Source organism: Lemur catta, chromosome 4, assembly GCF_020740605.2.
Source record: "Lemur catta isolate mLemCat1 chromosome 4, mLemCat1.pri, whole genome shotgun sequence".
NCBI lineage: Eukaryota > Metazoa > Chordata > Mammalia > Primates > Lemuridae > Lemur > Lemur catta.
The window spans coordinates 35019674-35041753 of NC_059131.1; the positions used below are offsets into that span (position 1 = coordinate 35019674).

General features: G+C 55.7%; 1 protein-coding gene across 2 annotated transcripts in view; it reads left to right on the plus strand.

Annotated features, from left to right (window-relative positions):
* TTC7A (tetratricopeptide repeat domain 7A) overlaps positions 1–22080 on the plus strand; it is a 116692-nt gene that overhangs the window by 36193 nt on the left and 58419 nt on the right. For both annotated transcript variants that reach the window (XM_045549543.1, XM_045549544.1), the window contains exons 6-10: positions 7179–7257; positions 8021–8178; positions 8780–8843; positions 18685–18822; positions 19425–19508. In XM_045549543.1, the coding sequence (XP_045405499.1) occupies positions 7179–7257; positions 8021–8178; positions 8780–8843; positions 18685–18822; positions 19425–19508 (523 nt within the window). The remainder of the gene's footprint in view (positions 1–7178; positions 7258–8020; positions 8179–8779; positions 8844–18684; positions 18823–19424; positions 19509–22080) is intronic.

The following is a 22080-nucleotide window of genomic DNA, read 5'->3' on the forward strand; positions in this document are numbered from 1 at the left end:
CCTTGCTCAGTGCGTAGCCCCAGCCCCAGCACACTGCCTGCCACTGTGGCGCTACACCCATGAGCATTTGTACTTACGAATTATTGTCCTTTGGTCAAAGTTTTATCATAGGTGAATCACCAGTTCCAATATTTTTCTTATACATTTGTTGTTATTGTTAGGAAGTTAAAAAATAATATAAAGTCACCTTAGCCCAGGATTTCTCAGCCTCAGCGCTGATATTTTGAGCCAGATAGCTGTTCATTGTGGGTTTTGGCAACATCTCTGCCTTCTACCCACTAGATGCCACTAGCACCCCTCCCCCGAGGTGTGACAACCAAAAACGGCTCCAGATGTTGACAAATGTCCTCAGTGGGAGGAGGTTTGAGGGGATGAAATAGTCCCCTGTTGAGAACCACTGTCTTAGCTCAGGGTGCTAGAAACAGAAGTTCAGGGGTAGATTGAGACCCAGATGCCTGATCGGGTCATCTTCTCCAGGGCAGCTCAGAAAACTCTTTTAAAGGGCTGCAGAGCCACCTCCTCCCTGTTAAATTCAACTCCTGCCCTACTGGGCTCTTGGGGTGTTTAGGAAGGAGGGAGAAACCCTTCTCAGTGCTCTGTGACCTCACAGCGCAGGGGGGGACCAGGGCTGAGGTGAGAAAGCCAGAGAAGAGCCCGCAGTTCCTTTCCCATATGGCCTCCGGGTGCCCCCTGGGTGCCAGGCACCCGCCCGCACTCGGGGGTTAGAGCTGAGACCAGGACAATCTCCCGCCTTTACGGAGCTTGCATCCCACGTGGGGCCGGCAGTGAAGTTCAGGCCGTGCTCTGTGCCAGGGAGAGAAAAAGGGCAGGGAGGTGGGGGTGCTGCCTGGGAGGGGTGGACCCCAAGGCACCTGAGGAGCAGTGCACCGAGGGGCCAGGAGAAGGGGGCCAGCGAGTGCCGCTCAGGGGCAGGACCGGTGGGGCGCCTGCTTCCCGCAGAACCTGAGAGCCCGAGCTCATTCGCAGCCTCCACAGGGGCTGGAGGAGCCCCTGCTGAGACTAGGGTGGGGCCAGGGGGTCACAGCAGTGCCTGCCCCCAGGTCCTGCCTTGTCCCTCTGATCCAGGACTGACATAACTCAGAGTGGGGTGGTGTCCACTCTGCAAAGTGGGTAGCGTTTGCTTGAGCCCAGACGGCTTCCCTCTTATCCTGAGCCTCGGGAAGCCTGGGCTTCCCTCACGCCAAGTCTGAGGCTGCTGCCCACTCACTCATGCAGTATGTGAGGGACATTAATTTTTTCCAGGGGCCTTGCCCTATTGATCCAGCAGTTAATTCCCCCAGATGACTCCTGCCCCTTGCCCTGTGGCTGATGCCAGCGTTCCTAATTAACCTAGAATGGAAAGACTGGCCTGAAAGGACTGGCAGGAATTGGGAGGCCCCCACGCACAGGGCGAGGGGCAGGCAGGCCTGGGGTTGGGGGGCCTCCACTTCCCCATGCTGCCACCAGAGGGCAGCCGTGGACTCTGGTTAGAGCCTCGCCCCAGGCAGCTCTGCAGCCGCTGGCTGCCAGGAGGGGGCACCTTTCTGGCATGTTCTGGGGGGGTGCAGTGGCAGCTGGGCCCGGGGTCCTGGCTGTAGGGGAGGCTGGAGAAAGGAGCTCGGTTCTCCTTTGCATGAGGCAGCTCCTGGGGCGAGGCAGAGGCGGGCCTGGGGAGGGGAGAGGGTGATGCAATGCCAGGGAAACTGGGTGTCCCTGTCACCCGCTCTGACCTCACCAGGACGAGTGCCTGGGCGTCTCCCAAGAATAAGAACGTGAGCTGACTCTGCCCTTCACCCAGAGTGGGCAAGGAGCCATTTCTCTTTGGGTTGATTTTTTCCCCTTCCTCCTGCCTGGACCCGGCAGAACCCACTCTCTGCCCAGGGCTGGGAGTGAGCCTGGGCCATGCGTGTGGAGCCGGGTGGACTGTATGTTTTGTGTTTGTCCTTTAAAAAAAATTTTTTTTTTTAATTACTGGAGCAACATGTGCTCACTGTACCCAAACTAAACAATAGAGAAGGGAGTGTGTGTGTTTTCTAAGGGAGTTCCCCCGGACTTGGCAGGTCGTTCAGGCCTGTGACAACAGTGTCCCTTTCTGTGGTGTGAGCACTGTGTGTGTGTGGTGCGTGTGTGTGTGTGTGTGTGTGGTGTATGTGTATGTGTGTGGTGTATGTGTGTGTGTGTGGTGTGGTGTGTGTGTGGTGTGTGTGTGTGTGTGATGTGTGGTGTGTGTGGTGTGTGTGGTGTATGTGTGTATGTGTGTGTGTGTGTGGTGTATGTGTGTGTGTGGTGTGTGTGTGTGGTGTATGTGTGTGTGTGTGGTGTGTGTGTGTGTGTGGTGTATGTGTGGTGTGTGTGGTGCATGTGTGTGTGTGTGGTGTGTGTGTGTGTGTGGTGTATGTGTGGTGTGTGTGGTGCATGTGTGTGTGTGTGGTGTGTGTGTGTGTGTGGTGTGGTGTGCGTGTGTGTGGTGTGTGTGCATGTGTGTGGTGTGTGTGTGGTGTATGTGTGTGTGTGTGTGGTGCGTGTGTGTGTGTGGTGTGTGTGTGGTGCGTGTGTGTGTGTGGTGCGTGTGTGTGTGTCGTGTGTGTGTGTGTGGTGTATGTGTGGTGTGTGTGGTGCATGTGTGTGTGTGTGGTGTGGTGTGTGTGTGTGTGTGGTGTGGTGTGTGAGTGTGTGTGGTGTGTGTGCATGTGTGTGGTGTGTGTGTGTGGTGTATGTGTGTGTGTGTGTGGTGCGTGTGTGTGTGGTGTGTGTGTGTGTGTGTGGTGCGTGTGTGTGTGTGGTGCGTGTGTGTGTGGTGTGTGTGTGTGGTGCGTGTGTGTGTGTGGTGTGTGTGTGTGTGGTGTGTGTGTGTGTGGTGTGGTGTGTGAGTGTGTGTGGTGTATGTGTGTGTGTGTGTGTGGTGTGGTGTGCGTGTGTGTGTGGTGTGTGTGCATGTGTGTGGTGTGTGTGTGTGTGGTGTGTGTGTGGTGTGTGTGGTACGTGTGTGTGTGTGTGTGTGTATGTGTGTGGGGGGGGGTGCGCATGCTCCACCTTGCTAGCCAGGTGCCGAGTCAGAGAGGGAGTGGAGGCACCTTAGAAAGCCCAGCCTGCTGGGTGCGACCCATGAGCAGTGGGTTCAGCCACAGTAATTCTGTCTTCTTTTCGCAGGGCTGGGGGAGGGCAGCAGTCAGCTTGCAATCGGGGGTTCCGGGGCCAGAGTCACCCAGCAGTGAAGCCCATCTTGGCAGCCCTGTAGTAGTCTATGTCATGCTTTGGGGTACAGGGTGACTTCTACCAGCACCCACCTCCTGATTTTCCCACCCCCAGCTCCCACCTCACTAAAGAGGAAAGAGCCCTGGACATGCTCAGTGCCGTGCAAGGGGAGTGTCACAGGGGCTTATTCTGGGCTGGGGGCGAAGAGGAGAGTTTTAGTTTTTGAAACGGGATGTGAGTCTGTGGCAGGAATGAACAGTTTGGTAACCATGTGAACTTCACCTGACCTTGTCCCCTGCTCCAGCCCTCCAGCTGTTGGGATGTGCCAACTGTCTACACTCTTCTGGGTCTCTGACCGGAAACCTCTCATGCACAATTAGCGGTGCCAGCCCTGAAATGGGGACTTCTGGTCAGGGTCATATGTACCTGTATCTGTTTAGCAATCAGTTCCACGCAGTCTGATTCAGCGTTCAACTCCATGCAGTTTTTCATTCTCCATCTGAAATCGAACCAATTCCCCACTCCTTAATATTTGTCGAGCACCTACTATGTGCAAAACCTTTTGCTAAGCTCTGAGTAAATCAGGAGCGTGGCTGATGGAACAGCCTGTGAATGAGATCTCTGTTCACCCGTTCAGGCTCTTGATTCATTCCACCAATATCTGTGGAGTGCCTGAACCGGGCTGAGGACCAGCACTTGGTAGTAGTAGGCACTTTGTGAATCCTTAGTCAGTTGGGTCCTGGGAGCTCTGGAGTTCAGACGTCCAGCAGAGGGAAGTGTAACTGTGCTAGGTCTTTCTCAGGGTTAAAAGGGAGTGAAGTCTGAGTCCCCTCGTGCCTGACATAAGCCCACCTCTCCTATTAGGTAAGTGGTGGCCTGGAAGGTCAGGCATCTTCCAGGCGTCGGTTTTGCCATTGGCACTTGGGGATTGATTTATTCAGCAGTGATTTCTCTAGTGCCTTCTATGCGCCACACACATTGCTGGTGCCGGGGTGACAGAGCCTGACTGCCTCACTGACCTCATCGAAAGCTGCGAGGACTGAACAAGGGGAAGGGCTTTGCAAAACGTGCCCCACTGCCTGCTGCTGCCAAGGGAACTGGAGGAGCTTGCCAGCGCCTTGCACGTCCCACCTGGGGGCCGCCCCAAGACAAGCCGTGTCCTTGATCCATCCCCACACCCACACCTCTTTCTGTTCCTGTCCAATCAGGCTTTACTTGAGTTGGAATAAACGGCTTCCTGGCTTCTCCCCACGCAGCCTATTTCTGGGCCAGAGTTTGTTTAAGGTCCTGTTTGGATATTGTTAAAAGTGAGCAGCTTTGCTCAGAAAGGTCAGCATGAGAGACGAGAACAAAGAGATCTTTCAAGCTGGCCTCTCCCCGGGCAGCCCCAAACAGCTCGGAAAAGCCCCAGCTCCACCTGGGACGGGGCTGCTCAGGCTTGAGGCCATCTGGGGAGCCTTCGAGAAGCCCTGTCTGGTGTCTCGTTGCTCAGAGGGGTAATTCCCAACATGACAGAACCGGTCAGTGCTGCTGGGACCCCAGATCTCTCCCTGTGCAGCCCTGGCCACTGGAACCACTGTGTTGATTTTTCTCTGTAAGGACATTCAATAAATATTGGGATTTACCCCAAACATGCCTGAGGGTGATTATTTGCTTTGCTAAAGAATTCCTGGGAGCTTGTTTGTATGCCAAAATCCCTTATAGATTTGAAACAGTAAAAGGACACAACTTTTGGACCCAGGTTCTGGTTAACATGCAGTGCTGACCCCTCTACTGTGTATGTGCTGGGGGTGGCAAGGTCCCTGAGAGCCTCCATCTTCCCCAAGCCCCCAGGTGCTGCCAAGTCTGCCGGTCTCGGAGTGTCGATGTGAAGACTAAAGGCTGAGTTCACCCGTCAACGGCAGAGAGAGGACAGTCCTTGCAGTAGAGTGGGAAGAAGGGGCCACAGTCACTCTTGGCTTTGGCCTCCTGGTAGCAGCCAGGGCCAGGCTGCCAGGGAGGAGGCTGGCAGGTAGCCTGCAGAGTGGAAAATCACCCACAGGTCCCGGGAGCTGCCAGCCTCCTCTGGGCCGTAGGACCCTGGGGCAGCTCCAGGGTCCAGCCTGCCTCATTCTGTGGCTGTTTGGCCCGACTGCCAGGGCAGAGCTCTTGTGCAGACTGAAGTCCAAGAGTCAGCCATTTCCTCTCTCTGCTGGGAGCTCATGAAGTCTGTGTCTCCCTTCTCTCTCCTGGTAGTGGCTGATGGGCTGTCCCCTTAGCTGGCCTGGCCTGGCCTGTGGCCTCTGTCTACCACTGGGTTCTTTTCTGAAGTAGGACTGAAGATGCTTCTTGTGGGGGGCCCCCAAGTCTGTCCCTGGGCTTGGTTTATCTAGCTGAGACTCCTGTTCTTATGTCCCCCGTGGGTTGGGACTGGTAGAAGAATGGTGGACACAAATCTGGCGGGTCCCCCCAGGCATTTCTGTGCCCTCCCCCTACTCACTAGCTCCTGAATTTCCGTGCAAAATCATGTCAGTTAAAACATGAATAATAAGATCTTTAAGACCCACATTAGGAGGAGAAAAGAAAATAGTATTTAGTGAGCCTCTACCACAGGCCTGGGTGTGCTTGGGGCTTTGTGTATGTCATTTGCCTGATGGCACTATGAGGAAATGAGGAGAGACTAGGACTTAGAGAGGAGGCCTCACTGTCCCAAGATTACAGACTTAGGATCTGGCTGCATGGCTGGGGTTTTTGTGTGAGATGTCCCTTCTGAACCCTGGCTTCTTAGACTAGGAGAACTAGAAGACACTGGGGCATCATCTAAACCAGTGGTTCTCAACCTCGAGTGTCTTCAGAGCTCCCCGGAGATTTGATAAAACCCACATTGCTGGGCCCCACCCCAGTGTCCAATTCAGCAGGTCCAGGGTGGGGTCTTGAGAATCTGCATTTCTAGCAAGTTCCTGGGCTGCCGATGCTGCTAGTCCAGGGACCACACTTGGAGACCCTCTGGTCTAAACCGTCATTTCTCAGGGTCTGGGACAAGAACCTCTAGTAATACACAGGTGGTTTTAAGTGACATACACTAATTTTTAAAAAATACTCCTATATTTAATATTTATTGGCAAAAAAAAAAAAAAAAGTAACCAGCACACCAAACCCGTGATGTCAGGTATTTTTTATTAAGGTGAGCTATCTACTGAAGTAAAAAGAAGATATAAATGAAAGTATTACATAGATAACAGTGCTGGTGATGTGCAGCTGGAGGTAAACGTGGTAAACGTCGTGTGCAGGCAGCAGAAGCCTGGGGGACGCTGAGCTAACTGGAAGTCCTCGTTTCACAGACAAGGAGACTGCGGCCCACAGAGGGGAACCCGCTTCCCTGGGCCACATGGATGTGAAACGTCTCTGGGGGGTGAGGTTTCCATCCTGCTTTCCAGTCCCAGTTCTTCAGAGCATTGGGCCAGCCAGGGAAGGTCACTGCGACAAGAAATTCAGTTCTATGCGAGGAAAGTGTGTGCATGTACTGGGTTGCGGCATGAGATGTGTTTCTCACTGTGGGTCACACTTTGACACACTTGAAAATTATTTCAAGGCACAGAGTGCTGACTGGAGGGGGCAGAACTGGCTAGTCCAGGCCGTGGTAGCGGGGACTGCGAGGTCAGGACGGACTCCAGTGTTGACCAGATGTAGCAGGTGAAAGTGGAGAAATTGAGGCTGACTTAGGTCACAAAGTCTGACAACCAGCCATAACACCTTGTTTGAAACACTCAAATACCAGGCCTGGTGGTGAACTGGAAGCCCACATTGCCGAGGGGCTGTGCCCTCCTCGTTATCGCTGTCCTGAGCCTCAAGGGTCCTGGTGTTACAGCCCTGACTTTTCACTCCACTTACTGGATGCGTTCAGATAAAACGCCAGCAGGCAGCTGCTCCTGGGTGTGCAGGTCGCTGAGCATGTCTTTGTGGGAGCTTGGCTGGTGACCACTCTACTGCTGTCCTCCCTCTAGGAACGTCGTGAAGGGCATGAGAGAGCTCCGGGAGATTCTCCGGAGTGTGGAGACCAAAGCAACTCAGAACTTCAAAGTGGTAACCTGGGGTGCTGGCTGTGGCTGGCTTATCCGGGGGTCAGGTTTGGTGGGAGGCAGCAGAAGTCTTTGCAGGCAGCCCCTGACCAGGGACGGCAGCGGGTCATGTGCCTGCTCCCGCCCTCCCCTGCGCGTGGCAGACATCGGTGCCCAGACTCAGCATTCCTTGCCGCTAAGCCCGGACGGCACCTCAGCATCCTTCTCATCACAGCACTGCACGCAGGCCCTGGTGCTGGCTCAGAGTTCAGGTCTGCAGGCAGCCCTTCCCTAGCAAGGCGGCATGGTGATTCTTAGGGATTTGTTTATGATCCTGATAAATGACAATGACTCTGCTCGCCTGCCACAGCTGCTTCTCATGCTGGAATTCTCAGCCAAGTATCAGAAAGGCATCCGCAGAGAGAGCTGCCTGTGCCCAGGCTTTATGCTCTTTTCCGACGCTGCAAGGGCCTGTGAACACTCAGAGCTGGGCTGGGCTCCAGGGGGTCAGGAAAGGGAGGAAATGCACCTCTTGTCTAGAAGAGGAGAGAAGAGAAAAGATAAAGTAGGAGCCAGCCATAGCCAACAGGAGGGGTGGGAGCCTCAGTGCTGGGAGGACGGAGAGAAGTGAGAGGACTCCTTGGGAGTGGAGGGAGTCGGGGGATCCAGAGGGGCAGCACGTTGCAAGGCGGGCAGATTTGGCTGGGCGGAGGGTGGAGGGCTTTCTAGGCCATTCCACAGGAGGGCCAAAGACTGTGCCTGGGTCTGAGTGTCTCCTTCTGTGCCAGATGGCGGCCAAGCACCTGGCGGGGGTCCTGCTGCACTCCCTGAGCGAGGAATGCTACTGGAGTCCCCTGTCCCACCCTCTGCCCGAGTTCATGGGCAAGGAGGAGAATTCCTTCGTCACCCAGGCCCTGCGGAAACCTCACCTCTATGAAGGAGACAAGTAAGTTCTAGCTGCCCTACTGGGCCGTCCCGGTGCTTGCACCTCCTGCAGGGTTTGGTCCCTGTCGGTGGCTCCTCTCTGCCCCGTGTTCTCCTCTGGGCTCCACGCACTGACCACCAGGCAAGCTGTCTGGTCTCAGCTGGAGCCACATAGACTAGATAAGGCAGGTTTTGGGGTATTAGCTGGGGGGAGAATCCTAGAAGGCACCCAGAGGTCAAACAAACTGTTTGGAGGTTACCTAACTTCCTAATAGTCTTGTCTGACACACCTCTCTCGTTTGTGCCCACAATTGAAGGTGGGGTCTGTGGCCATCCAGTGGCACTTCATTCCCCTCTTCCTTGCTCCTCGCCCCAGCCACCTCCTGCAGTGCTGGTGCTGGGGGGAGCGTTTCTTGCCCAGGAGCATCTGCAGGATTCCGGCCCGGCAGATTCATAACTCTGGGGCCTGTTAAAGATGCAGGTGGTATCTGGTGCCCATGAATTATGCAGAGACGGTCACCTTACAGGGCAGTGCTGACTCCGGGACAGAAGGGCTGGCATGGTGGGCGGGCGGTGCTGCCTGGGGAGGGGTGTGCTCGAGCTGGGCCGTTTGTGTCTTTCAGCCTCTACTGCCCCAAGGACAACATCGAAGAAGCCCTCCTGCTCCTCCTCATCAGTGAGTCCATGGTAAGCTCCAGGGTGTTCCTCGGGGTCCTCTGGCCCTCTGCCCCTGTGGGTAGGGATGTGGGGCTCAGGGACGGACACGCATGGCCTGGCCAAGCTCTGTCTACCAGAGATGTCCCTGAAGCAGGTGTTTCTTGGACCTGTTCCCCCGTAGCAGGGGCAAGTGTAGCTCGTTAGGTTTGGGTTTGGCTGCACAAGGCTGTGTTTGGAGGGCAGTGTACTCCCCCCAAATGAGTAGGGACTGAACGCACAAGTCCCCACCCGCGTCTTTGGGGATTAAAAAGATGGTTATCAACAAGTCAGCAGTGTGTGTTGAGCAGCTCTGTGCTGGGTTCTGTGACAGACACAAGAGAGTAGGGGTAGGGAGTGGAAGGAGGGTACGCTTTGGAGGCAGAAGGCCTGGATTCAGGTCCCAGCTCTGCCACTCGTTAGCTGGGGGCCAGGGCCCAATCCCTGCAAGATGACAGTAACTCACAGAGGTAGGTGTGCCTGTAGAAGGAATGCATTCGGTCATGCAACAAGTATTTCTTGAGCATCTAGTTTGTGCCAGGCCCTGTTCTACACACCAGAGATGCTGCAATAAACAAAACAAGCTCCCTGTCTTCGTGGAGCTTGCATTGTAGTGAGGGAAGTGGGCAATAAATGCATTAGCAACTGCAGTATCCAAGGCGTCCATGTGTGAAGGCTGAGTGTGTAGGGCAGAGAGCAGAGGAAGGGACAAGGTGCACTGGACACAGCACATGTGAAGGGCCGTTAAGACTTTGACAAGACCCATCGCCTCTGCCCTGGGTGGGGAGGCGAGGCAGACACACACACACACACACACACACACACACACGCACATGCATGCACGGTGGCCACGATGCCAGGCAGTGTTTTCCCGGTGCCAAGGTGCTTTGGAGGCTCAGCGCAGGGCTGGTGAGCTGGGAACCACAGATTGATAAATAAGTTTTGTTTTTTTAAGGCGTTGCATCTGAGAGCAGCGTGTGGATGTAGAGGTTAAGAAACCAAGACCCAGGCCAGGTGCAATGGCTCACACCTGTGATCCCAGCAATTTGGGAGGCCGAGGTGGGAGGATCACTTAAGGCCAGACTTGGAGAACAGCCTGAACAACATAGCAAGACCCCATCTCTAAAAAAAAAAATAAAATGAAAAATCATCTAGGCATGGTGAGATGGAGTTGTAATCCCAGCTACTCGGGAGGCTGAGGCAGAAGGGTCAGTTGAGCCCAGGAGTTCGAGGCTACAGTGAGCTATGATGATGCCACTGCACTCTAGCCTGGACTATGGAGTGAGGACCCTGTCTCTAAAACAAAAAACAAAAAAAGGAAAAACAAACAAAAAATAAGACCTCATGAGCTGGATTCCTGAGCAGTCAGAAATGAATGTTTCTTTGAACGTGTGGGACCATGTGATGCCAAGGCTTGTTCAGAGAGCTTTGGTTGTTGGGCTGCCTCTGGCTCCTCAGGGCTCTAGGCAGGTAGACAGGAGCAGGCAGCCGGATCGTCAGGCGGACAGACTGTGTCCTTCCTCACCAGGCCTGGTGTATGTTGGATCCGAGGGTTCCCACGTAGGGTGTGGCAATTTGGATCCGGGGTGCGAGCTGGCTGGGGAGTTGTCCTGAAATGTTTGCTTGTGAGGTGGGCAATGGTTGCTCAGCGGAGGGGACACAGATGGAGGTGCCAAGTGCCAGATCTGATTTTCATGGGCGAACAGCACGCTTTTCACAGGATATGGGCTCGGACCACAGAGGGAACCCCAGTTTCGAATATGGAACCCCAGATGCAGACCAGCACTCCCACGCCCACCCCCGAGTCTCACCTCGTGCACCCTCACGTGAGGCTGCACTGGACCCTCCTGTCTCTGGAAACACGGGTCATTATTGTCACCTTTGTGTGCTGAGGGTTACAGTGTAGTCCACAGGAAGACGCTGAAAGGGTGAAAACAGGACCATTTCTTAGGCCCTTTCTCTTCCCACTTCCAAGCTGATAGTTGAGCGTTGTGTTGAGCCATTTGAACTTGCCAATTTTCAAATGTTGATGACCTACAAAAACCATAGTTTCATAGAGTTCAATCTAACGCCGTATGTTCCCATCTTACAGATGACGAAAGTGAGGTCTAGGACAGGTACGTTTCTTGGTCAAAGTCACATACTCATAAGCCTTGCAGCATGGTTTGAACCATGTCTACCTCCGTAAACAGGACACACAGCCTGGGCTCCTGGACCTCCATCCGCACTCATCCCCTTGCTAACTCTCATTCTTGGTTCTCCCACGTGTAAAGGGGCCAAGGAGGTAATTTTGAGGATCAAATGCAGCAAATCTTGGGGAGGGCTTTATGAACAGGGACATGCCTATCAGTGTGAGAATCGTCACCGTTTTTCTCTTCAGCAGGGATCGAGGCTGGGCTCTGTCTTCCCAGGCCACTTTCTGTACCCAGTGCTTGATCTGGGTCCCCAGGGCCAAAGTTCAGGTGTCCTTCCATTAAGGATATCCCCCTGCCCCCAAAACCTCGAGCTGCCCTGTATCTCAAAGTAGAAGATGGCCTCTTACTAGAACTTGGAGCCAGGTGGATTTGCCTGACTATATGGTGTCCTTCCAAGCAGTTCTTTCCCTTTTACAAGAGAGAGTGTGGCAGGCCACCCTGCCCAGGAGACCAGCGTCCAGGTCAACCGGCCAGGCAGTATCCTGGGAAATAGCTGTGCCATGCAGGGCAGAGGAACTTCTCAGACGCTGTTTGCAGTGAGGCCGGAAGGAGGCATCTCTTATGAGGTTGGCTGGTTTGTTCCCCCTGGCTCGCACCCAGCCTGTCAGACATTTAGCAACTTGAGGAATTTGAGGGAGAGTGTTGGCGATGGACTTAGCTTCAGTGTCTCGTCTGCAGAGGCGAGATTCCACCCTGGTGCTGGATCTGGACTGTGGCTCGGGAAACAGTTTCTCAGAGTGACCAGACCTGCCTTTGTGTTGCAATCTCCTTCCCACCAGTCACATTCTTGGCCAGTGAGAGACCTGGGGTGTGGGCTCCACTCTGCCAACCTCCCATGTACCCTCAGCCTGGCTTCCATGTACCTGCAGGGCTTTTCTCTTTTCCTTTGGATGGTGGCTGGATTTGGCTGCAGATGATGGGCTTGGGGAAAAGCCTCTAGAACAGTGGCTTGAGTTCTTCTAATACTTGCAGAACTCATTACGCTGCAGAGCCAAGCCAAGAGGCATAATCTTCATTGCTCCCCACCTCCAGGATGTCCAGAGCAGGTGTTCCAGGTAGTGGTGTTTGCAGGCTTCCTGAGCATGGCAGCCCCTGTTTTCTGGGTGGGAACCCAGAGGAGTAGCTGCATGGTATGGGGCTGTTGCCTTGGATATGTTTTTGTTATAGCTGACTGTGTGATCAGAATGGATGAGGGAGCCCTTGTCTTTCAAGAGGTACATAGAAAGCTTACAAATGCTTTCACAGGAATGCAAGGGATATGAGATATAACTGGTTGAAGAAGATTTGTGTTTTGGACCCAGTTTTGAGACTTTGGAGCCAAAAGGGCATTTGAAAATCCACCCACCATCCATTCATCCACCAATGCAACTACCCATTCATCATCCACCCACCCATTCATCCATCCATCCACCCACCCCCCCATTCATCCACCCATCTGTCCATCCATTCACCCACCCACTATCCATCTACCCACCCATTCATCCATCCATTTGTCCATCCGTTTACCCACCCACTATCCATCTACCCACACATTTATCCAATCCATCCACCCTCACATTCATCCATCTGTCCGTCTGTCCATTCACCCACCCACTATCCATCTACTCACCCATTTATCCATCCATCCATCTACCCATCCACCTACCCACAATCCACTGACCCATTCATTCATCCATCCACCCACCCACCCATTCATCCATCCATCAGTGCATTCATCCATCCACTCACCAACTATCCATTCATGTAATCATGTTGGAGCAGCCGGACCATGATCAGCACTGTAGAAGCAATGATAAACAGTTCAATCACTGTCCCTGTCCCAAATGTACTCCCACCTAGTGTACTGTGTGCCCAGGGATGTGGAGGGAATCCTGGTCCCCAAACCAGAAGAAATTATCCCAATCTGCTGAACCCATAAGGTAAATTCTTATTTTTGAAGGAACCATGTATCAAACCAGCCTGGTTTTCTCAAACAGTTGGGGAACTAGAAGATAGAAGAATCTCTGTCATTTCTAAAATACTAGTCCAGGGCCAAAAATATGTTCTAAAGCAAACTGAACCCTTGGGACCCTGTTTCATTTAGTGGAGGAAGAGGTTGCTGCCTGTGTAGCCTCTTGGAAATGGAAAGGAAACAGAGGCCTGGTCTTGAGTGAGGGTGGGTGGATGGGGAGGTCTCTGGGGACTGGGACCCTACAGGTTATCAAACTAACTTTGTGCCATGCCCAGTGCTGGGCAATTGGCACTTTAAATCTTGAATTTGCCATTTACAGCCTGTGTAGCCTGGGCAAATTTCTTACCCACCAAGCCTCAGTTTTCTCATCTGCAAAATGGAGCTAATAAGACCTCTTTTGCAGGAGTTTGGGCATATTAAGAAAGAAAATAAACACAGAGGCGCCTGGTACATTTTGGTTATTCAATACGTGTTCATTTTGTCCTGATAAATACTTGGCTCTAACCTAGTCATTTCTGAAGACATTGAGGTTCAGATCGGGTCAGGAGAAGAAAAATTAGATTGAGGATACCATTCGGTTTATAAAAAAAAAAAAAGTGTTTCCTGGGCTTGATTCCATTAGGGACTCAGCAGATGAGCACAGATTGTTCCAGCTTTTGGCATGTGGTTTGCTCCACACAAGGCCTTGCCCTGCTGAAGGCTGCAAGGGTAAAGGGTCTAATAGCGCTGCCAGCCCAGATCCCTTGGTTCAGTAGAGGTGGGAGAGCCTCTCTCCCTCGCTGGCAGGAAGAGCTGTGATTTCTGCTGCAGGAGCCTGATGTGTCAGGAGCATGGGGCCTAGCATGGCCCCCGCCTGGCTGGCTGGATGGATAGGACACATCGCAGAGCATGCTGTTTCTCACCTCTGTGGACTGGAAGCTCTAGAGCTGGTGGTAATTACATCTGCCAGTGAGGGGGCAACGGCACTAGCACAACATCACAGCATCCTCCAGGGAGGGGCAGGCATTGGACACATGTTGCCGTGAGACTTCTTCTCAGGGTGATTTTGGGGGACATCAGCAGCAGGCCCCTGAAGCTCATCCTTGGCCAACGGAGAGGTGCCTCTGAGAATGGGGCTGAACCCGGCTGTGGACGCGTTGCCCAGGGAGTTTGTTCTTTGCAGAGAAGCAGCACCCAAGGCCCATAGGGGTCCTGCTTTGGGTCCCAGCCCCCCTCTATATGCATTGGGCAGCTTACCTGGCCTCCCTGGGCCTCACTCAGTCTTCATCTATACAAGAGGGCCATAGTACCTGAGAAGGTCGTTGGGAGAGTTCTGAGATGCTGTGTAGAAAGTGTGCCACAAGCTGGTTCCCTTTCCTTCTCTTAGACTGTGTCCAGGATTGGGGAGGAGAAACAGGGCTGGGCAGAGGGAAGGTCAGTGCCATCTGAGGCCTGCAGCCAGCAGAGGTTCGGAACTGCACTTGCATCCTGCTAGGTTGGGAAGAGCTGGCAGAGGATCCTCGAGGCAGGAGAGCATGGCAAGTGGCAGCAGCCCTGGCCTGGCCTTGAGGCTCAGCCTCAACTCCCTGGGATCTTGTGCAAGGGAATTCACCTCTGGGGGCTCAGTGTCATTTTCTATAATGGGGGTCAGTGGTTTTATTCCTGCCCCCTCCGTGGGGTTACCCTGGGGACAGAGGAGATGGTGGACGTTGAAAATTCAGCTCCGAAGAGGGTAATGCCTGGTGCACACATAGGGCTGGCTGTTTGATCAGGAGTAGCCCCTGCCTTAGGTTTCACGTGGGCCAGCCTTCCCCGGGGAAATAGAGATTCCCTCGTGGGCTTTTCATGAGGCCCCGTACTTGCTTCGTGGATACTTGTCCAAAGACCAGAAGTGGGTCACGCTGGCAGTGCAGATCTTTGGATGGCGGGGGTATGGGAGGAGCATTGTTTCTTTGGCTTCCTCTCTTCTACCTGCCAGAAGCCTTGCTGGGAATGTTCTTTAGTCTAGGAGAGGCTGCCTTGGGAGAGCAGCCAGAGGGACAAAGGCTAGGAGCAGGACAACTGCGTGGGCCCTGCCTGGCGTTAAATGCACGGACCATAGGAGAGCAGTGCATCCCCAGAGGTGGGGGCCTGGGGGTGGGCATGGGGGCTGTGGCAGTGAGCACTAGGCAGGGAGAAACCAGGGGAGAATATGCTGCCATTATTCTGAGGACAGGGAGGAGGGGAAGGGGAGGAGGAGGAGGAGAAGGACGAGGAGGAGGGCAAGGAGTTTTAGCATTTGTGTATTACCTTAAGGGTCACAATCATGTTCACATCTGTTACTGCATTTGGTCTGAAAGGTTTTCTGGAAAAAGCAGGATTCTGAGACCGTTTAAATGGCGGAAGGGAAAGAGTGTGGCTGGGAGTAGTTCGGGGCCCTGCTGGCACTTGGGGGGCACCGTGTGGCCTGAGGGCAGCCAGCCCAGGGAGGAGGGAGCAGGAGGCTGGGGGCGCTGGGGAGGGGTGTGCAGCTCCTGCGGTGTCTGCAGCCCTGGCCCTCAGGCTTGCTCTGGCCCCTGAGCGGAGCTGCCCCTCTGCTGTGGTTTGCCGCCAGCCCCGCCCACCACGCCTGCCTTCTTTCTGCCCCATCCACCGCAGCGCTGCCCCGGAGCCATCCTAACCGCTGGGCTGACTCCTGCTTCCGGCTCTCCGCTGGGGAGCCATGCTTCAGTCTTGGCACAGGCACCAGTTCACACGTCCCTAGGACCCTTGCTGTCTGCCTGCTGGGGGCCGTCACCAGCCTGAAGATTTGTGCTTCTGCACCCCTCTCTTCTGGTCCTATTCTTCGGACCTAATTCATGCCCAGTTCTGGAAATCCACCCCTCTCTCCCGCCAGACACACATCCAGACACTGTTCTCTTAGAGGTCAAAGTCCAAGGTGGACGGGGCAAGTTTCCACACCAGGCCCACAGTTTTTGTCTCTCAAGTGTCACTTGCTCTGCAAAGGTGGACTGAGTCCAGCTCTGTGTGCGAGGCTGTGCCAGGGGCCAGGCGTCTAGAAGGGAGCAAGACGCTGCCCTGCCGCAAGCGCTGGTGAGCCGGGGGATGTGCGGGGGGCCAGGGCTTGGGGCTGGGCACAGGCCAGTGTTGGGAGATACGGGAGGGAGTTGGATGCTGCTGCAGGAAGGGGCACCCGAGTTGGGTTGTGAGGAACCAGGAGGTGTCCGGGTTGACAGAGAGAACCGCGGCAGTACCAAAGACAGGCATGGTGACAGTAGGAAGCAGCAGGGCGTTCCCTGTGGCTGGAGAGCAGCCAGCCAGGTAGACAGCTACAGAAAGGAGCTTGGACTCGATCCTCAGGGCCATGGTCACACTGGCTGCTCACCACCTGGGAAGGCCACTGGTCTTCATGGCGAGCCGGTCCCCAGACCCTGGGTGCCCAGCCAGGCTTCCTCCCACCTCTGCAGACAGGCCACCTAGCAGACGGCCAGGCCCCATCCCCTGCTGTCAAGACCTGTCTCTCTCTCACCAGTCTTCCAGGTCGGGTTCCACTCGGGTGTGTGCGTCCTGCACTGCTGCTGCTTCCTGGTCTCCCTGAGCCCAGGCCTCTGTCTCCTCATCCTCCCATGGCCCTGCCTCTGCGGGCCCCACCCTGCGTGGCCAGAGCTGGGGAGTTGCTGGGGCTGGAGGAGTGGGGAGGTACATCTCGGGGAGGGGGGGGGACAGAGCGGGGGTTGTGTCCCTGCTTGGCTCCGTGAGATAGCTCCTGCCAAGCCTCTCCCTGCGTTTCTTCTCTTCCTGTTGGTGGCTGTGTGGGTGGATCACATGGGAAGGAGGGGATTTCTTGGCACTTTCCCTCTCCACTCCTCTCCCTCAACCCTCTGGAGCTCCTGGCCAGCTCCTATTCCCCAGGCTGGCTCCGGTGCTCAGCCTGTCTGGGATTTCCGGGCATCCGGGCATCCTCTTCTGGGCCTGTCCATGTCCTTGGGGGAGTGGGCAGCATTCACCAATTGTGGCTGGAGGGGCAGCCATTGGGACCCCAGCCTTTGATCTGCCTTGTTGATTAAGGTATCCCCCAGGGGTGTTACCTCCTTGGGTCTTGGATGCGTTTGGCTCCCAGGGACTGCTAGGAGAATGCGCTTCATCCCTGCAGTGTAGGACACACCCAAAATCTGCAGTCCAGGGGCTGGGCTTCTGCCTCCCCAGCCCCCACCTGCAGGAGGGGCGGGTAGTCCTGCCTGGAGGGAGGCTCTGAGGCCCAGCTGAGGACAGGAAGGATCGTATGGGTGTGACGAGGGAGACCCAGCTTTCTAGGGCCAGCAACTCCTTTTTATTCTGTCAGGAGGGCAAAGTCCCTCTTCCTGAGGTCCTGTGTGCAGAGGCAGAGGAGGGCGAGCCCCACTGCAGGGAAGGAGGTTTAGACCGAGGGAGATTGGTGCAGGAAGGAGCCCCCTTTGGCAGAGGTGGGCGGCCAGGACGAGGGAGGAGGATGTTGGGAGCAGCCGGCAGGAGCATCTGGTGAGAACCCAGCTCTGCTCCAGTTCAGGCACAGCTCTCAGGGTGAGGGGATGCGGGGCGGGGCAGTGACTGTCATTTCAGGCTCCAGAGTGTCCCCAGCCTGGCCCCTGCCCTTTGCTGCTCAGAGCCCCCCAGGACTCCTGCAGCTGGTCATCTTCTCCCTCTCTGCTCTGCTCTTCTGCCCCCACCAAATGCTGCCCCCAGGGTATGGAGGTGAGCGTGGGCCGCCTGCCACAGACCGCAGGAAAAAGGCGCCCCCATCCTTGACAGGGGGTTCAGGCTTGGTGGTGAGGAGCTCCCCTCTTCAAATGATACAGACGCCTACTCAGAAAGCACATTTCCCCTCCTCCCCCACCGCTGTGGCCATCTGGCAACCCCGTGAGCTACTGAAATCCCCAGCGCTGGGCGCCAAGAACGGAGTCCTGGAGGGTGGGGGGGCTTCCCCTGGGGAGGGGCAGGGAGGAGAGTTCGGTGATTGGCAGGAGCCGAGATAGGGTCTGGGGTGTTGGGCAGGAATCCTGGGGGGTCCTTGTCAAAGGGATTTGGGGGGCTGAGGAGGACACTGAGGGGCCAGCCACAGCCCAGGCTCCCTCCTGAGGGTTGAGCAGAGCCACGTGAGCTGGTCCAGGTGGTTTCAGGTCACATCTGCGGCTCTTGCTGTAGTTGTGGAGAGTTGCAAACACACCAGGGACTGTTCCACAAAGCAGCTGGCCTGTACGCCTCACAGACGCCGGTCTCGGGGAAGGGAAAGGCCGGCGCCTCTTCCAGGTGAAAGGAGACTGAGGAGACAGCACCTGAGTGCAGGGCAGGATCCTGGAGTGAGAAAGACCATGCTAATTCCGTAATGGAGAAGAACAAAGCAGCTGTGGTGCACGTCAACAATTGATGTTGGGCTTATGGTTATGGTCCTGTTCTTGCAACTTTTCTATAGGTTTGAGATATTCCAGAATAACAAATTGAGTCCCTGGAACTTGGCCATCAGAACTGCTCTCTCACCCCAGCCTGGGCTAAGGGCGAGGGTTTTCTCTCTGCAGAGAGGGCCTTCGTGGGGATGGGAAAAGGCTGTTTCCAGGAGTGTGGCCACCTGCCTACCCTGGGCCAGTGACGGAAAGGTGATAGTCACTGGACCAGCAAGATGGGAGCCCTGTGGGGACAGACACCTGCCTGTCTCTGTCCTCACTTTTTCCCAAACAATGTCTGTCCCCTACCCCAGGCAACTCGGGACGTGGTGCTGAGCCGGGTGCCAGAGCAGGAGGAGGACCGGACGGTGAGCCTGCAGAATGCTGTGGCCATCTATGACCTCCTGAGCATCACACTGGGCAGGAGGGGGCAGTACGTCATGCTCTCAGAGGTATGGCCGGCTGTGCAGCCCACCCCGCTCCCCAGGAGATGGGCAGTGCGTAAAGAAACGTGGATGGAGCCCCCATTTCCCTTTTCTCCACTTGTCACTCCCATGCAAGGCTGCTCTGCCACTTGCTGGCCCTGTGACCGTGGCAAGTTGGACAAGTCTCAGTTCCCTCATGTGTGAAGTGGGGGTAATCAGAGAACCCCCCTCACCAGGTCGTTAGGAGGAGTACGTGTAAAAAGCTGAGAACGGGGCCATGCACGACAATAGTAACTGGTAGCTGTTATTTTTGTTGGATATCTACATTTCGAAGGCACTTTCGCAGATCTTTCATTTGCTTTTTGCCATTGCTCTGTAAGATCATTCACATGTTATGGAGGTGGGAACTAAGGGTCAGGAGGGTGAGAGACTTGTGCGGGGTCACACAGCATGCTGGTGGCGGGGACTGGGTTACCCCTGGGTCTCCAACAGGAGCCAAGTGTGGACCTGGTGCAGCCTCCCAAGGGCAGTGGCTTGGGCAGTCACTACTCTGGAACGGTGTGTGATGGCTGGGGGGTCAGGAGGACCTTGAGGGGCAAGTCTGACTGTCTCCCCCCTGCCCCCTGCAGTGCCTGGAGCGAGCCATGAAGTTTGCGTTTGGAGAATTTCACCTTTGGTACCAGGTGGCCCTCTCCATGGTGGCTTGTGGCAAGGTAAGGCATGGGGGGTGCCAGGGGTTACACACTCACCCTCAGGGGGCTCTGCTCTCCGTGGGTCCCTTCCCGAGGTGGACAGAGGGCTGTTCTGGAGCTAGGTGCTGGGGAGAGGGCAGGGGTGGTTGGTTATCCGGCAGCTGGTTTGAATCTCCAGGAGAGGGAGGGGTGTGGGGAGGGCCACACAGACACCGTGTGTGAATCCCAGTCCGTGTGCGAGCCACGAGTGTGCCGTGTGCAGGTGTGAGTCTGTGCATGCTTTTCTCTGGGTATGTGTGCACAAACGGGGGCCCCGAGCACCCTTGCTGGTGAATTGATGGATTCGACTGCCGAGACAGGCACGCGGTGTGGGTCCAGGTGAGGGGAGCATTGTTCCATTTGGGCTGTGGCTCTCTTCCTGCCCACCGAGCACCGGGAGCGGGTCTGCCTGTGGATTGGGCACCTGCCTAGAGGGAGGGGTTGACGGGTGCCGTGGTGCAGCAGCACCCACAGTGAGTTTGGGGGCACAACTGCCTGATGGATGAGGCTGGAGGTCCTGGTGGGGACAGGGTCCGGGGGCACAGCCCAGAGCAAGGGGTGCTGGGGCATGCCACTGCTCTCCATCCACCCGCCCCCATGGCAGCACCCCTCGTTTTTCCTCAGCTCAGAATTGCACTTACATAAGCCTCTATTTTAAGCAGTGCCATGAAAGGAAAACCTTTCCGGAGCTGGGTGCTGAGGGTGTCGGGGCTGAGGATGCTGTGAATGCAGGAACTAAGGTGGCATGAGCTTGCAGATCGTTCCAAGAGCTGTAAATACCCAGAGCCCTTTCGTGGGGCTGAGGGAATTCCTCGCCCCCTGGCCCATCTGTGCCACTTTCCATTTCTGGTGCCACAGCCGTCTCTGAGGAGGGCCCCGGGCTTGCCAGTGCCTCCTCCACTCTCAGAGGGTGTGCCAGCCAGCTCGGGCCACGCAGCGAGGCGGGCCAGGTCCTGGCAGGGACGGGGGAGCAGGGGCAGCAGCCTGACAGATGGGGAGAGGCTGGGAAGTCCAGCCAAGGGTCCCCCGCCGGGCATTTGCCTTCCCAAACCTCCCCCTCCCCCATCACTTCAGCCACCTCCCAGAGCATCTTTAAGTCACAACATGATCTACTTGGCTCTGTGCTAGGCAGGGTCTTGTCAAGGCTCAGAGAGAAATCAGAACATGGACAGGGTGAGGCCCCAGCCCCCCAGGGGCCAGGAAATGAGAGGAAGCCTCCTAAGGAACTGGAGGCAAAGGAAACAACACAAGCAAAGGTGGAGAGGCTGGGAGGATGCACCGTTCTGAGGACAGGGATGGGGACAGGGACCAGGACAGGAAGGTCTTGAAGGCACCAGCCAGCCCAGGGTAGTGGGGATGGGGCGGGGAGGAGGCGGGGATGGAACTTGACAGAAGCCAGGCAGACAGCTCACGGTGGCATGGGCAGCATCTTCCTGCCTCCACGAAACAGAAAGCCCCTCCAATCCTGTGATAGTGCTCATTTGCCAGGAGCAGCCAGGGCCAGGGGAGTGGTTTGCACCCCTCTGAGGAGTCATGAACCCCTTTGAGGAGCTGAGGAAAGCTGAGGACCCCTCCTCAGAAAAACGCACTGCTCAGGGAAGTCAGCTTTAATTCCTCCTCCCCAGGCCCAGGAGAAGGTGTCATGGTAGCCTAGGAAGGAAGGGTCTTCCACCTCTGAGCAGCTGGGCTCAGAGAGGGGCAGACACAGCCTGGCACCTGCCCAGCATCCCGGGAGCCGCTTTCCTAGCCCGGCTCTTCCAGAGACAAGCAAGGTGGGCCCAGGCCTGGGCTTACAGGCAGGGAGTCGGGGTGACTGCAGAGTTCCTCATGCATGAGGCTCCATGGGCTGGAGACCCTGGGTTACACCCACCGTGCACTTGGTGCCGCAGGAGATTGTTCTGGAAGGCCTTCTCCACCTCCCTTGGGAACCCTGCACACCTAATCAGTCTGCCTGGTTGTCTGAGGCGGCTCTCAGGAGTGGCCAGACTTGCCTTTGCCAAAAGCCTAAGGAGGAAATCAGGGTTCTGTCCCTGTGATTGTACCCAAAAGGCCTTCCAGAAGGTGAGGCTGGGCAGTATAAATATATCTAGTGCTTCAACCTGCAGGAATAACGGATGTGTTCTGCGGCGTGATTTAGGTCGTTCCTTCTCTTGGTCTCCATGCGGCAATTGCATTGGCTGCGTTGCTAGGTAACCAGCATGACAAAAAAAAAAAAGAGCCGGCTCCTCTGACTGCTGAGTCCTCAGATGGCTCCTTAAATAGCAGCGGTTCTTTGGTCTGCGTGGGGGTGGGGTGGAAAGGGAGGAGGGGGACGTGGAGGGTCGGAGTTAGAGAATCTTGCATCGTGGGGATCCAGAGGTCAGCAGCCCCGGGAAGGAGGCCGAGGAGAAGCCTGAGGCTTGCTGGGTGTGGATGGAGGGGCGTGGAGTGGCATTCACAGGGAGGGTCTCGGGAGGAGGTGGATGGCCTGCCAGTGCCTTCGAGCCCCTCACGCAGCCTCCCTGGCTCCGGCCCACACTGGGCACCCGGTGCAGTCTCCTGGGCTTGGCTCCTA